Source organism: Bufo bufo, chromosome 7 (assembly GCF_905171765.1).
Source record: "Bufo bufo chromosome 7, aBufBuf1.1, whole genome shotgun sequence".
NCBI lineage: Eukaryota > Metazoa > Chordata > Amphibia > Anura > Bufonidae > Bufo > Bufo bufo.
The window spans coordinates 83,006,658-83,022,491 of NC_053395.1; the positions used below are offsets into that span (position 1 = coordinate 83,006,658).

Here is a 15,834-nt window from a genome sequence, read left to right on the forward strand (position 1 = left end):
AGTGTGTCACAGGAGGGGGATACGGAAGGACACCACCTCTGCATTGACGGTTGCTTCAGGGAGTACCACACTTCCATGGAGAACTACATTTATAATCCCCTTCCCCCAATTTTAATTCCATTTAGCCACTGACAATCGGAAAAAAACTATGGTTCTCAGACTTGAGACACTAAAACAAAACAAAACAAAAAAATTCAAAAATATTATTTCGTAAAACTAAAATAAATAAAAAAAGTTGACATATCAGGTTTCGCCGCGTCTGTAAGAATAAGCTCTATTATAATACCCCATGACCTAACCCCTCAGATGAACACGGTCAAAAAAATAAAATAAAAATGGTGCAAAAAAAGGTCTTTTTTTGTCACCTTACATCACAAAAAGTGTAATAGCAAGCGATCAAAAAGTCATATGCCCCCCTAAATAGTGCCAATAAAACCATCCTCTCATCCCGCAAAAAATGAGCCCCTACCTAAGATAATTGGCTAAAAACAAAAAAAAAATTTTTTGTTTATAAAAGGATAATATAGTGTAAAACGTAAATTAATTTAAAAAAAGTAGACATATTAGGTATCGCCGCGTCCGTAAGAATCTTCTCTCTAAAAATATCCCATGACCTAACCCCTCAGATGAACAAGGTCAAAAAAAATTAAATAAAAACGTTTCCAAAACTGTGCTATTTTTTGGCAAATTTACCATTTTAAACCATTTTTTCCAGTAACAAAGCAAGGGTTAACAGCCAAACAAAACTTAATATTTATTACCCTGATTCTGCAGTTTACAGAAACACCCCATATGTGGTCGTAAACTGCTGTATGACCAAACAGCAGGGCGCAGAAGGAAAGGAACGCCGTATGGTTTCTGGAAGGCATATTTTGATGGCAATTGCGGACAAGAATAGGCATATTCTATTAGTGCCGGCAATGTGCGGGCCGCAAAATGCGGAACGCACATTGCCGCTGTCTGTGTTTTGCGGATCCGTGGATCCGCAAAATACGTTACGGACATCTGAATGGAGCCTAAAACTTTCGCAGCAATGCAGGCATATATGAACATGGGACCAACATAAACACCTTCAGCTGCCAAGTGCACGTGCAACAGATCAGCCAGTTTCATAGGTACAAATCTGCTGACAGATGCCCTTTAAACTGCACAGAGAAATTGTAATTAATGTGAGGTCTTGGACTTCCATACATTTGGTTACATCTGATCTTACCTGTTCTTTTGTTGCAAATAAATTAAATATTCATCGTGTTTTTCATCAAAATCATTTTGATTAGCATATTCATTCTATAGAAGAAAAAAAAATACACAGAAATAATACTCAGCTGTGGTGGACCATCCAGCACATCATTTCAGCTCATCAAGTGTCAGTATTTAAGACAATCAGGACAGACCAGGGATTCTTTAGCTTTGAATTAGTATACACAGCCGTGAAGGAGCAGGCACTCTAGACTTAGAGGACCTTTCACCGAATATTACACTATGAACTAACTATACAGACATGTGGAGCGGCGCCCGGGGATCTCACTGCACTTACTATTATCCCTGGGCGCCGCTCCGTTCTCCTGCTATGCCCTCCGGTATCTCCGTTCACTAAGCTATGGTAGGCGGAGTCTGCCCTTGTTCTTCTGTAGTGCTGGCCAATCGCATTGCAGAGCTCACAGCCTGGGAGAAAACAACCTCCCAGGCTGTGAGCTCTGCGCTGCGATTGGCCAGCGCTAGAGCAGAACAAGGGCAGACTCCGCCTACCATAACTTAGGGACTGAAATCTCCGCCTACTATAACTTAGTGAGCGGAGATACCGGAGGGCATAGCAGGAGAACGGAGCGGCGCCCGGGGATAATAGTAAGTGCAGTGAGATCCCCGGGCGCCGCTCTACATGTCTGTATACTTAGTTCACATTGTCATAATCGGTGAAAGGTCCTTTCACCGCTCCTGACATGCCTTTACTAGAAGTTATGAATGAATTACTAGCAGTCTGCAGTAAGGGTACAGAGGGGTGGTAACCAGTTGGGGAGGGAGGCGTCCCTGCACAGACTCACTATCCAATCAGTGCTGCCATTTTCAGACTGTGCAGTTACACACCCCCAACCTGTTACTAGCCTTCTGTACCCTTACTGCAGACTGCTAGCAATTCATTCATTCACAACCTCTAGTACAAATAATAAAGGAAAGGCACAACATACAAACATAAAAATAGATGCTCCAGAATTGTTATTACATGGGGAATGCATGACGCTATTAAAACAGACATGTCAGGAGCGGTGAAAGGTCCTCTTTAAAGGGGTTGTCTTGCTACAGCAAATGGCATTTATCTGTCAATACCAGAGTTTTGAGACGTCCTCACAGCTCTGTTTCTCCACCCCTGTGATGATGTCACTACTGGAGCTTGGAGGAGTCCTCCCAGCTGTTCCTCCTGCGTTTGATTTCCCTGCCTTTAAATCACCCCTCCTCCTTTCTAGGCTGTGGATTATAGTTCTCATTTGAGTTGTAGCTCTTGCTTGAGTATCTTCACTTGTTAGCTATCAGTTCACTGGACCTGTGTTCTGCTGCAGCAAGCACTCCGGATATTGCCACCTGTCCTTGGATCCGTCTTCTCTGCGGCTGCAGCACCTTCAGCTAAGTGTGCAGACATTGTTGTGTACCTGGTTATTTTCTGACTGGATCTGAGGTGGCCACGGTTCCCTCCATATACTGAGCAGGGCACCGGTGGCCCTTCCACTATTGTAGGGGTTACAGTGGTCATTAGTCTTAGGTACGTGGGCATGCCTCGTTCCGCCATTTGAATCTGGGCATGTGCTTTAGCAGCATAGGGAGAGATTTGAGGGTCTGACAGGGGTCACCCTTTATCCTCCCTAGTTTGGGTCCGGTCAGTAGCTCTATTAACTGTGTATGCTCTTGTTGCTCACATACAGCCGTGACATTATCATGTAGATCAGGGGTGCATCACATTTTCTGGTTGAGGGCCAATTGTCAGACTGAAGAAATCCCAAGGGCCGTAAATAGAAGTTAAAAGGGCATTACCAACTGAAATACTGTATTTATGGTGTATTGTACATACAGTATATACTATAAATGTCTGGTTACACCTCCAAGATTCCCATCTAATGGGAGCATACATGAAAAATGCATGTGAGCAGCCACAAGACATAGACATACATGTCTGTCACCAGATGGCTGGGGGCTGCACAGAATGATACTGAGATCCGCATGTGGCCCCCGGGCCCCAGGTTGTGCACTCCTGATGTAGATAAAGTAATACTACTGCTGATAGATTACAGGGTGGTTGTAACCCCTTGAAACAAGCAGCGTGTAATGTGATGGAAAAATGAATCATGCCAGCAAAGGAAGCAATATGGACAATCACAATACATTATTAAGAGCCTTGTATTAACTTACACTACATGATAAATGCTTTGATATGTCATAGTGACATGTTTTTTATCAGTGGGGTTCTGAGCGCTGAGACCCCCAGCAATCTCTAGAATGAGGAGAGAGAAGCATTCGCATAGCTGCTGGAGATGGAATAGAAACAGGCCTGTAACATTTTTATTGACCTCATCTTCTGCAGCAAGAAGAGGGGTTGCACTGTGTCCTATCTCCTCATTCTAACAACTGGTAGGGGTCTCAGCACTCAGACACCACTGCTAAACACCTTTCATATGTCACTGACATAGGAAAAGTTTTTTAAAAGTTCAATGACATTTTAAACACACAGTGCCATGTTTTATATACACCTCGGTTCATAAATTATGCATTTCTCATTGGCCCTTTTGTATATTTTTTTATATACTTTTAATAGTTGTTTTATGAATTGATAGCAATTTTAACTATAAATTTACTTATGTCTGGAGCGTTACCACAGCTCCCGTTCAACACTTACCTAAACTCCAACCTTATTTTCGATTGGTGGTTTGGTGAAAATCCCCTGTCTTCAATTAGGGTCCATTCACACGTCCGCAGTGTTTTGCGAATCCGCAAAACACCAGGCCAGCACCCCAATAGAAATACCTATTCTTGTCCACATCTGCAGACAAGAATAGGACATATTTCCATTTTTTTGCGGAGTCGCGAACTGGAAGTTCAGTGTGCTGTCCGCATCTTTTCGGTCCCCATTGAAAATGAATGGATGTCTGAATGGAGCCTAAATAACACTGTATGTCATGGAAGTCACACTAACAGTGCTGAGAGGGCTTAAAGAGGTTGTCTCATTAAAGCAAATACAGATGTAGCAGAGTTAACACTCAAACTCCTAACTCAAAATTCTTAACTCATCGTGTTATCTCGAAACAAAAGCCATTGAAAAGCAATTGAAGGTGTTTGCTTAACACAATTGGTTTAGATAACAAGTCTCATAAAGCATGAGTGTTAACTCTACTACATAACTAACACAACCCTATTAAACCAGGCATACTGTTACTGCCTATTAGGGCTCATTATGCTAATTAAAGCAATACCTTGCTTGTTTCTGTATGCTAAACAGCTGCAGAGATATCTGTGTCTTTATTCATATGTAAATGAGCAAGTTGGAGCACCAGGGAGCGACATTGAATCCTTGGAGCCCTGCTTTTGTAACACCCCCTGTGCTCTGCATACTGTTCCTCCCCTTGATTGACAGGGCAGAGCTGTGTCCTAGCATGTACATATCACATACACTATGTACTATAGCTTTACCATAATGAGAAGAGTGGGTTATTATACTTATAAAGCTAATACACATATTACTGGTTTCTTCACAAGCACAATATATGGATTTAATGAAACCAATATGTATTAGCTTTCTAAGTATAGAAAAAAAAACATTCTTCTCTATGTGGTAAGGCTATGTCTTGATTTTTGGCCTTGCACATAGAGATCCTAAGTTCAAGTCTCAGACGAGACTTACCATATTTTTTGCTTTATAAGATGCACTTTTTAGCAAGAAAAAGTCTTGCCCAAAAGTGCCTGCATCTTATAAACAGCAGTCAGGGAGATCCAGCATGGCCATAACCCCTGACTGCTTCCTTAAAGGGGTTATCTCATGACTAATGTAAAAAATGAAAAATCAGACATCATATAATACATGACAATCTCTTTCTAACAAAGCTAGAACCATCCCTGTACCTCACATGGATCCAGAGATCTCTACATTCATTGCTCTGCTAGATTTATATCAAGCGGTCAGCTCAAGGGCTCTGTACATTCTGTTGCAACTCTCTCCCTATCACAGCTCAGGAGGCAGTTTAAAAGGGGTTGTCCGAGTTATTCTTTTGTTATTTGTATGTTTCTAACTAGGCAAATGAAAGGACTTTACAATTCACTTACTTTAGCTCCAGTTGCTGCTGTGATGTCAGCCTCTCTCCCTACTCTGATGATGTTTCTTGTGCACAAGCCTGACAGAGCAGATATGTGCCTGTACACGAGAAATCACTGTGCTGGCCACATCCCCCTGCACTGCCGGCTGCTGCTTATTGCTCTCTCCCTAGATTCTTGAGGAAAAACATTAACCCCTTCAGCAGCACAGACTCAGGGCTGAGTAGCTGCAGGTAGTAAGGAGACAAATGCTGGGCACAGGAGCCAACAGAGGAGTTCTGCAGAGCATTGCACAACAGGTAGGGGGAAGATCCTGTGTGTATCTGCAGTGTCATTTTACAGCTGGGACCTGTAGTTCTACAAATACAACATGCTGCTGAGTCTCCCAGCAGGCAGACATTTCACTCAGGGCAGCTCTTGTATTCACTCCCTTAGCAGAGCGGGGGGAGGGGCAGAGATCGTTGTTATTGCAGGTAAACAAAGGGCCAGAAGAGAACCAGGGAAATGAGAAAATATACAGGTGAAACTCGAAAAATTAGAATATCGTGCAAAGTTCATTTATTTCAGTAATGCAACTTAAAAGGTGAAACTAATATATGAGATAGACTCATTACATGCACAGCGAGATATTTCAAGCCTTTATTTGTTATAATTTGGATAATTATGGCTCACAGTTTATGAAACCCCAAAGTCACAATTTTGAGGTACCCTTTACTCAGGGTGGTATGGATTAATTAGCTGACTAGAGTGTGACACTTGGAGCCTAGAATATTCAACCTTTTCACAAAATTCTAATTTTAAGCTGCATTAATGCAATTCCTTTTAAGTTGCATTACTGAAATAAATGGACTTTTCCACGATATTCAAATTTTTCGAGTGTCACCTGTAGATAGTTTTTGTCTAAAACTTGCTTAGCTTAGTTATATATTGCTGCCCATCAGATTTACAGTGCTATATATATATATATTTATTTCATAACTCGGACATCCCCTTTTAGGATGAAACTGAGCATATTCAGCTATCTCAGTGAGCCGGACAAAGAAATAATAAAAAAAAAAACAGCAGGTGGCGCTATACAAATACATTTTATTGTATAACTCAGTGGCTATACAAAATTTTTAATTACATGCAATTACAAAAGAATTTAGATCCAGGTGCTGGTTTGAAAACTGTAGAATATTATTTGTGGGACAACCCCTTTAATGATCCGGAAGATTGCACATACAGCACGTTGTCCAATCAGTTGGACAGCTGTGCCTCTGCACACACTTCTCTCTCCCTGCTGACACCGATCTGCATGATCAGTGGCAACGAACACCGACTGTGGGGCAGCCGCAGCGGATTGCGGACCCATTCGCTTTAATGGGTCCGCGATCCGCCCGTTCCGCAAAAAGAAAGGACATGTTCTATCTTTTTGCGGAACGGAAGTACGGTACGAAACCCCACGGAAGCACTCTGTAGTGCTTCCTTAGGGTTCCGTTCTGTGCTTCTGTTCTGCACCATTCCGCATGTCCGGATTTGCGGACCCATTGAACTGAATGGGAATGTCCACGGAACTGCGCCCGTGTATTGCGGATCCGCATATGTGGTCCGCAGCACAGGCCACCTATGTTCATGTGCAGGAGGCCTTAATTATAGGTTAAAAGAGAGAGAGAAAAAAATATCAGAAAAAAAAAAAATCTAAAAGGTCTCTCCCAAGATTCAAACCTAGAATGTCTACATGCAAGGCTGCCCACTTAGGGTCCATTCACACGTCCGTGTGTGTTTTGCGGATCCGCAAAACACGGACATCGGCGATGTGCGTTCCGCATTTTGCGGAACACACATCGCCGGCACTTAATAGAAAATGCCTAATCTTGTCCGCAGAATAGGACATGTTCTATATTTTTCGGGATCGGAATTGAGGACCCGGAAGTGCGGATCCGCAATTCGCGATCCGGGCAGCACATCGTGCTGCCCCTATAGTAATGAATGGGTCCGCAATTCTGTTCCGCAAAATGCGGAACGAAATTGCGGACGTGTGAATGGACCCTTAACTCCAGGTTACAGCTTTGTCATATTAAGGATTGTGGTTTTTCTATACTTCGGAGGCTAATACATAATACTGGTTATATTATAATCATATATTGGGCCTGTAAATAAACCAGTAATATGTGTATTAGCTTTCTAAGTATAATAACCCACTCTTCTCATTATGGTAAAGCTATAGTAAATAATGTACATGATATGTACTCTGCGCTGAACATGTGGGTGTCTAGCCCTGTCAATCAAGGGGAGGGGCAGTGTGCAGAGCACAGGGGGTGTTACAAAAGCAGTGCACCAAGGATTCAACCCTGCCCCCTGGTGCTCCAACTTGCTCTTTTGCATATGAATAAAAATGCAGATATCTCTGCAGCTGTTTAGCATACAGAAACAAGCAAGGTATCCTTTTAATCAGCATGGTGAACCCTACCAGGGAGTATACCTGATTTAATAGGCCATGCTGACAGAGGCTCTTTAATTAAAGAAATAAAATAAAATCACTAGATAACCTATTTACTATAAACTTCTGTCCAATGGGCAGTCCTGCACAATGAATGACAGCTACCACTACATGCATGCTCATACTGGGAAGCTGCCAATCAATGAGTAGGACCACTCATTGGACTCCAAAACCCAGAATATGCTAATGATGTTTTACGTGAATACGATTTTATACAGATTTTTTTCCCATAAGACTATACATGAATCTGCTCACTTGCCCCAGCACTTATACACGCTGCCTGCATTACTTACCACAGGGTTTGGCTTAGACTTGAATGGCTTTCTTTTATCATTTCCCATCGATTTACCTGCAGACATAGACAACAACTTTAGTTTAAAATAAAAACCTAAAAAAATCTAATAACCCAGCGCTTGTTTCTGAAACCGGACTACCGAACAATCCAAAGCCTTGCAAGTGTGGACATGGAAGACAAGACGTAGGTACAAAATCAGACAACTTTATGTAATAACACTTAAAGGGGTTTTCCCATCTCACATATTGGTGGCATATCGCTAGGATGTGTCACCAATGTCAGACAGGCACAGGTCCCACCTCTGGGACCCTGTACAGCGAGGGTTTAATTGTTCTTCTCTCTTCCTCTTTAAAGGGATTCTGTCACCCCACTAAAGTGATTTTTTTTTTTGGGCTAGTTAAATTAGTTATATTGCGATATATGAAAATATAATGGTGTTACTTACTTTGATCCAGCAGTTTCTTCCAAAAACGAAGTTTTATAATATGTAAATTAGGGCTCTACCAGCAAGTAGGGCGGCTACTTGCTGGTAGCTGCTGCAGAAAACTGCCCCCTCGCCGTGTTGATTGACAGGGCCAGCCGGGATCTCCTCCTCCGGCCAGACCTGTCGGCATTTCAAAAATCGCGCGCCCGTGTTCATTCGGCGCAGGCGCTCTGAGATGAGGAGGCTCGTCTCCTCAGAACTCCCTCAGTGCGCCTGCGCCGATGACATCACCGAAATAGAAGACGTCATCGGCGCAGGCGCACTGAGGGAGAGATGAGGAGCCTCCTCATCTCAGAGCGCCTGCGCCGAATGAACACAGGGCGCCGCGATTTTTGAAATGCCGACAGGGCTGGCCGGAGGAGGAGATCCCGGCTGGCCCTGTCAATCAACACGACGAGGGGGCGGTTTTCTGCAGCAGCTACCAGCAAGTAGCCGCCCTACTTAACATAGAAACATAGAAACATAGAATGTGTCGGCAGATAAGAACCATTTGGCCCATCTAGTCTGCCCAATATACTGAATACTATGGATAGCCCCCGGCCCTATCTTATATGAAGGATGGCCTTATGCCTATCCATGCATGCTTTAAACCCCTTCACTGTATTTGCAGCTACCACTTCTGCAGGAAGGCTATTCCATGCATCCACTACTCTCTCAGTAAAGTAATACTTCCCTGATATTACTTTTAAACCTTTGCCCCTCTAATTTAAAACTGTGTCCTCTTGTAGCAGTTTTTCTTCTTTTAAATATTCTCTCCTCTTTTACCTTGTTGATTCCCTTTATGTATTTAAAAGTTTCTATCATATCCCCTCTGTCTCTTCTTTCTTCCAAGCTATACATATTAAGGTCCTTTAACCTTTCCTGGTAAGTTTTATCCTGCAATCCATGTACTAGTTTAGTAGCTCTCTCTGAACTCTCTCTAGAGTATCTATATCCTTCTGGAGATATGGCCTCCAGTACTGCGCACAATACTCCAAGTGAGGTCTCACCAGTGTTCTGTACAGCGGCATAAGCACTTCACTTCTTTCTACTGCTTATACCTCTCCCTATACATCCAAGCATTCTGCTGGCATTTCGTGCTGCTCTATTACATTGTCTTCCCACCTTTAAGTCTTCTGAAATAATTACTCCTAAATCCCTTTCCTCAGATACTGAGGTCAGGACTGTGTCAAATATTCTATATTCTGCCCTTGGGTTTTTACGCCCCAGGTGCATTATCTTGCACTTATCCACATTAAATTTCAGTTTCCAGAGTTCTGACCATTCTTCTAGTTTTCCTAATCCTTTTCCATTTGGCGTTTCCCTCCAGGAACATCAACCCTGTTACATATCTTTGTGTCATCAGCAAAAAGACAAACCTTACCAGCGAGGCCTTTTGCAATATCACTTATGAAGATATTAAACAAAATCGGTCCCAGTACAGATCCCTGTGGAACCCCACTGGTAACATGACCTTGTTTTGAATGTTCTCCATTGACTACAACCCTCTGCTGTCTGTCACTCAGCCACTGCCTAATCCACTCAACAATATGGGAGTCCATGCTCAATGACTGCAGTTTATTGATAAGTCTTCTATGTGGGACAGTGTCAAAAGCCTTACTAAAATCTAGATATGCGATGTCTACTGCACCTCCACCGTCTATTATTTTATTCACCCAGTCAAAAAAATCTATAAGATTTGTTTGACATGATCTCCCTGAAGTAAACCCTATGTTGTTTTTCATCTTGCAATCCATGGGATTTTAGATGTTCCACAATCCTATCCTTTAATAGGGTTTCCATTAATTTGCCTACTATTGAGGTCAGACTCACTGGTCTATAGTTGCTCGATTCCTCCCTACTACCTTTCTTGTGAATGGGCACGACATTTGCCAATTTCCAATCTTCCGGGACGACTCTGTTACTAATGATTGGTTTAAATAATCTGTTAACGGTTTTGCCAGCTCACCACTAAGCTCTTTTAATAATTTTGGGTGTAATCTCATCAGGCCCCTGTGACTTATCTGTCTTCACCTTAGACAGCAAACTTAGAACATCTTCTCTGTAAAGATACATGCTCAACGATTTAATAGTCATTCTTTCTAGTGGAGGTCCTTCTCCTTTTTCTTTTGTAAAAACTGAACAGAAGTAATTCATTAAGGCAGTAACTTGCCGGTAGAGACCTAATTTACATATTATAAAACTTTGTTTTTGGGAAGAAACTGCTGGATCAAAGTAAGTAACACCATTATATTTTCATACTATCGCAATATAACTAATTAACTAGCCCAAAAAAAATAATCACTTTAGTGGGGTGACAGAAGCCCTTTAACTCTCATGTAACTGCCTTGTCTATACCTGGCTGCATTTCTGCAGATGAGGTAACTACATATGTACTGACCTGTAGGTGGGGCCTAGTAGGGCCCAGGAGAGCAGAAAACACTTAGGGAGACATTAATGAAGACCAGCGATTTAGATGCCGGTCTTCGTCCTCCTGTGCTGGTGGTTCATCCACCTTAGTTATGTAGAGGCGTCGGCCTCTAATAACTTAGGGGATTTTTACACTGGCTCTAAATCTACGGCAGCCTTACTTGCTGCTTTAGACATTATCCACTCCTAAAAGAGGAGTAGAAAAAGATAAACTGATGGGCTTGCTGGTCCGCCCCTTTCCCACCCCACGCCATGCCCCTTTTTCAGACCTGGCATGAGCGATGGGGAAAAAATTAAAAATAAATAAAAATAAAAAAACGCAGATTGACGCGCAAATAACCCTAGCGCCGCAATCTGCAACATATATATTCAAAAAGTTGAGTATATTGGTTTGTAAATGACCCCCTTAGTTTTGGAACAGAGAACTTAGCACCACTGAAGACTTTATCAGAGTAAGATGTCTTGCTACCACCACCTCTCTATGTATCATATGAGTGTTGGCTGAGTGCCATATTGGGCACTGGTCAATGGAGCTATCCCATTTGATGATGATTCTTGGTGACTGCTATTTTACTTATTCTTTGCCTTTTTATATATATATATATATATATATATATATATATATATATATAACACAGTACAGACCAAAGTTTGGGACACACCTTCTATTCAAAGAGTTTTCTTTATTTTCACGACTATGAAGGCATCAAAAACTATGAATTAACACATGTGGAATTATATACATAACAAACAAGTGTGAAACAACTGAAAATATGTCATATTCTAGGTTCTTCAAAGTAGCCACCTTTTGCTTTGATTACTGCTTTTGCACACTCTTGGCATTCTCTTGATGAGCTTCAAGAGGTAGTCCCCTGAAATGGTCTTCTAACAGTCTTGAAGGAGTTCCCAGAGATGCTTAGCACTTGTTGGCCCTTTTGCCTTCACTCTGCGGTCCAGCTCACCCCAAACCATCTCGATTGGGTTCAGGGTCCGTTGACTGTGGAGGCCAGGTCATCTGGCGCAGCACCCATCACTCTCCTTCATGGTCAAATAGCCCTTACTTTCAAAGTTTTCCCAATTTTTCGGCTGACTGACTGACCTTCATTTCTTAAAGTAATGATGGCACTCGTTTTTCTTTACTTAGCTGCTTTTTTCTTGCCATAATACAAATTCTAACAGTCTGTTTAGTAGACTATCAGCTGTGTATCCCACCTGACTTCTCCTCAACGCAACTGATGATCCCAACCCATTTATAAGGCAAGAAATCCTACTTATTAAACTGACAGGGCACACCTGTGAAGTGAAAACCATTTCAGGGGACTACCTCTTGAAGCTCATCAAGAGAATGCCAAGAGTGTGCAAAGCAGTAACTCAAGCAAAAGGTGGCTACTTTGAAGAACCTAGAATATGGCATATTTTCAGTTGTTTCACACTTGTTTGTTATGAATATAATTCCACATGTGTTAATTCATAGTTTTGATGCCTTCAGTGTGAATCTACAATTTTCATAGTCATGAAAATAAAGAAAACTCTTTGAATGAGAAGGTGTGTCCAAACATTTGGTCTGTACTGTATGTATATATATATATATATATATATATATTATTTTTGCACTTACGTCATGTTAAGTCTATTTTCTTCCCGAACTTCTGATCCCACTATAATACAAACACGCACCTATCTCTAGAAAGAGGGCACGCACAGCCACCCTTCATTCGCTTCTGTAGGAGTGCCAATATTAGCCAACTGATGCCACAGCTATTTGTGTAACTCCCATAGGGGTGAATGGAGAGGTGGCTGTGCTTGTGTGGTGCACTCTCCATTCACTTCTAGGAAAGTTTTGGAAATAGCCAAGCATGCTCATTTTCTGAATTCCCATAGAAATGTATGGAGGGCAACCATGCACGACTTCCGGATCCTTGCTCTACTCCAGCTTTGTAAAACACTGACTGAGTCATACCCAGGGCTTTGGCTCATAAGACATAATATTCTAACAATGTGCAGTTGAACTGGAAAAAAAAATGCAATTCCGCCACAGTTTTTTTTTTTTTTATATTGTTCCCTGTGTGGTAATGTCAGCTTCATTCAGGTACATGTCAGCTTCATTCTGCAGGTCAGTACAATTACAACAATACCACATTTATATAGTTTTTCTTGTGTTTTAAAGCTTAAAAAAACTTTAATATTTTGGCTTATTCTGACCTCCATAACTTTTTAATTTTTTTATTTAAGTCTATGGAGCTGTGTGAGAGCTAATTTTTGCTGAGAGATCTGTATATTTTTTTATACAGATGTGGGGTTTGTTTACTTTTTTTTTTTTTCAATTTTGGAAAGGGAAGTGAAGAGACAAAAAAAAGCAAATAGGCCATTTTTATTTTTGCCGCTTAACACATTCACCGTATGGATAACTATTTTGATATTTTAATGGTACAGATTATTTTTTAGATGTGACAATACCTATAATGTTTATTTTTCTATATAGGGAAACAGGGTGATTAGAATTTTTATAGTTTAAAAACTTTCTTCTAACTAAAAAGGGGTATCCTGGTTCATTAGTTACATAACTATTAGATCGGTGGTGGTCCTACTGGCAGGGACCCGCACCGATCACAAGAACAGAGGCGCCATAACCCCCTGCAGCCCCCTGAAATGAATGAAGCGGCGGGTCAGGCATGCGTCCGCCGCTCCATTAATTTCTATGGGAGTTCTGGAGATTGGCCGAGCGCTGTACTCTGCTTTCTCTGGAACTCCCATAGAAATGAAAGTAGCAGTAACACACATGCCTGACGGCCGATCTGTTCATTTCAGGGGGCTGCAGGCAGTACAGGGCCCCTGTTCTTGTGATTGGTCGGGGTCCTAGCAGTAGAACCCCCAACTGGTCTAATAGTTATCCCCTGTATAGGGGTGGGAACCCCTTTAAGTCCCTCTAGGGACTTTATCATGTGATTATCAGATCACTTCTCCTATAGACTATAATAATATAACATTGCAGCCTATGGGAGAACTACTATGAATCTGCCAGTTTATTAGCGCGGTCTGCTATGTATGTAGTGTGTGCTCATGCCGCAGACCCCATACATCCCCCAGCATCCAGGAGCTGCCACAGGTATGACAAGGCTCGCCAGTAATTACCAGGTGGCTGGCCTGATAGCTCTTCTGAGAAGGTCCAGCTCAGAAGTCTATTCACTTCTACTTTCATACCTGGATGTGATTTCCAGAACATTTACAGTTTGTAGACTTCAGGTTACCACCCCCATCCCCGCAGAACCATAACGCCCATCATCACTTACTGTGCATGTTACAGATGTCAGGGGACGCGCCGCTGTCGCACATGAAAACAATAATTTCTGCCCAAATGTTTTCTCCGGTTACCTAGCTGCAAACAGCCAATAAGCGAGGGCCGTGCGGCAGCCAATCACAGCTCACGAGCTCTTGGGCATAGCCCAAGAACGGCTCGGCGAGCAGCCAATCACGACTCGGCTCTCCTTACACTAGCCAATGGCCTCTCAGACGTTCAGGTACGTCAGTCCAATCAGAGCGCCAGAGCTCAGTGCCTGCGTTCTCAGGTCCATGCTTCCGGGAGTTTAAACGGCCATGACATTGGAGCCTAACTTCTATTTCATGACGAATTGTTATCCTCGGCAAAATGGTTCCCAGAATGCGGACAGTAATAAGTATGGCGGTCTCTGCTGACAAAAACGTATCAGTCAGTTGAGGCGGCGTTGCTGACCATTGAGAGTGACCGCAGGGTTGTGGTGTCTGGCTGCTCGTCACATGCCATGGAAGTGCTGGAGGCCGCGCTGGATGAAGTGGCCCTGGAAGGCCTGGACGGAATCACTATCCCTGCTCTGTGGCTGCGGGCTTCAGGCTCGGGTTCCTTCTTTCCCCCTGTGCTTGATGCAGCCACTAAGCAGCTTATATGGCCAGTCCCTTGTGTGTCACCCTGAGCTGCAGTTCTACCAGCTCCCCAAGGAGAGGCGTCCTTTAGTGCTCAGTAAACAGGTCAGTGCCCAGCACACCTCACTCCGGAGTCCCATGTCTGTCACTTTATGTCATGCTGTTTCTCCCCTGCAGTTGTACCTTACATACTGACCGATCTATGAAAAAGATGTGCAGGAGCTGTCACCAGGAACCTGTTAAGTGACAGCTTTCATTTCCAAAACCCAAGAGCTTGAATCTGGTGACTGTGTGAGCACCTCCACCTTCTCTTGCATTCATATTGTCTATAATCTCCTTCCTTCAGATGTCATGTCCCCTATGTGACGAGCCGTATGGCTTCTGTACCATTTATCACCTAGCCGTATGATTGTGAGCTAAACTCCATGCAAGTCCTATGGGATGGAATTTAACTACATTTGCTCTGTACCATTCAAGTGAATGGGACTGGAGGAGCATAATTACACTGTCTACTGCGCAGTGTCAACTACGAGCAGGTAAACAGTGAAGAGAAGGCAGCGCTCACAGTAGTTCTTCATTCTCTTAAAACAGCCTATCGGTGGGGGTGCCGGTGTCGATTTATATCCTTTGCATAGGTCATCAATATCAGATTGTCAGGACTCTGACACCTGAGACTCGCACTGATCAGCTGTTAGAAGAGACTGGTGCTCCGTGGCCTCTTCCTAGGCCAGTGACATCACTGTACATTGGTCACATGGCCTAGCTGCTACAATGCAAGCACTGCCACTATGCGATACATGGCACTGTGCTTGTAAGCACGGCAGCTCCCTCTACCAGCTTATTGGTGGCGGTACCCGAGACTCGGATCCCCCGCTGATGTGATAGGTCATCATTATATTTACCTGGATAACCCCTTTAAGTGAAGTTCTGCCACTTATCTGGTCTAAAGGGTGTCCTCCTCAAGGCAGCAAAAAG

General features: G+C 42.8%; 2 protein-coding genes across 3 annotated transcripts in view; one reads left to right on the plus strand and one right to left on the minus strand.

The window, feature by feature from the left end:
• Positions 1-14,358, minus strand: part of LOC121008919 (katanin interacting protein) — a 311,559-nt gene extending 297,201 nt beyond the window's left edge. For both annotated transcript variants that reach the window (XM_040441686.1, XM_040441685.1), the window contains exons 1-3: positions 14,253-14,358; positions 8,068-8,123; positions 1,214-1,287 (exon numbers count right to left, since the gene is read on the minus strand). In XM_040441686.1, coding sequence (XP_040297620.1) covers positions 1,214-1,287; positions 8,068-8,123; positions 14,253-14,295 — 173 coding nt within the window. In that variant the 5' untranslated portion in view covers positions 14,296-14,358. The remainder of the gene's footprint in view (positions 1-1,213; positions 1,288-8,067; positions 8,124-14,252) is intronic.
• A 192-nt stretch (positions 14,359-14,550) lies between these two features.
• Positions 14,551-15,834, plus strand: part of GTF3C1 (general transcription factor IIIC subunit 1) — a 199,910-nt gene continuing 198,626 nt past the window's right edge. Inside the window, 2 exon segments of the mRNA XM_040441684.1 lie at positions 14,551-14,885; positions 14,887-14,960. Of these exon segments, the coding sequence (XP_040297618.1) occupies positions 14,742-14,885; positions 14,887-14,960 (218 nt within the window). The 5' untranslated portion in view covers positions 14,551-14,741.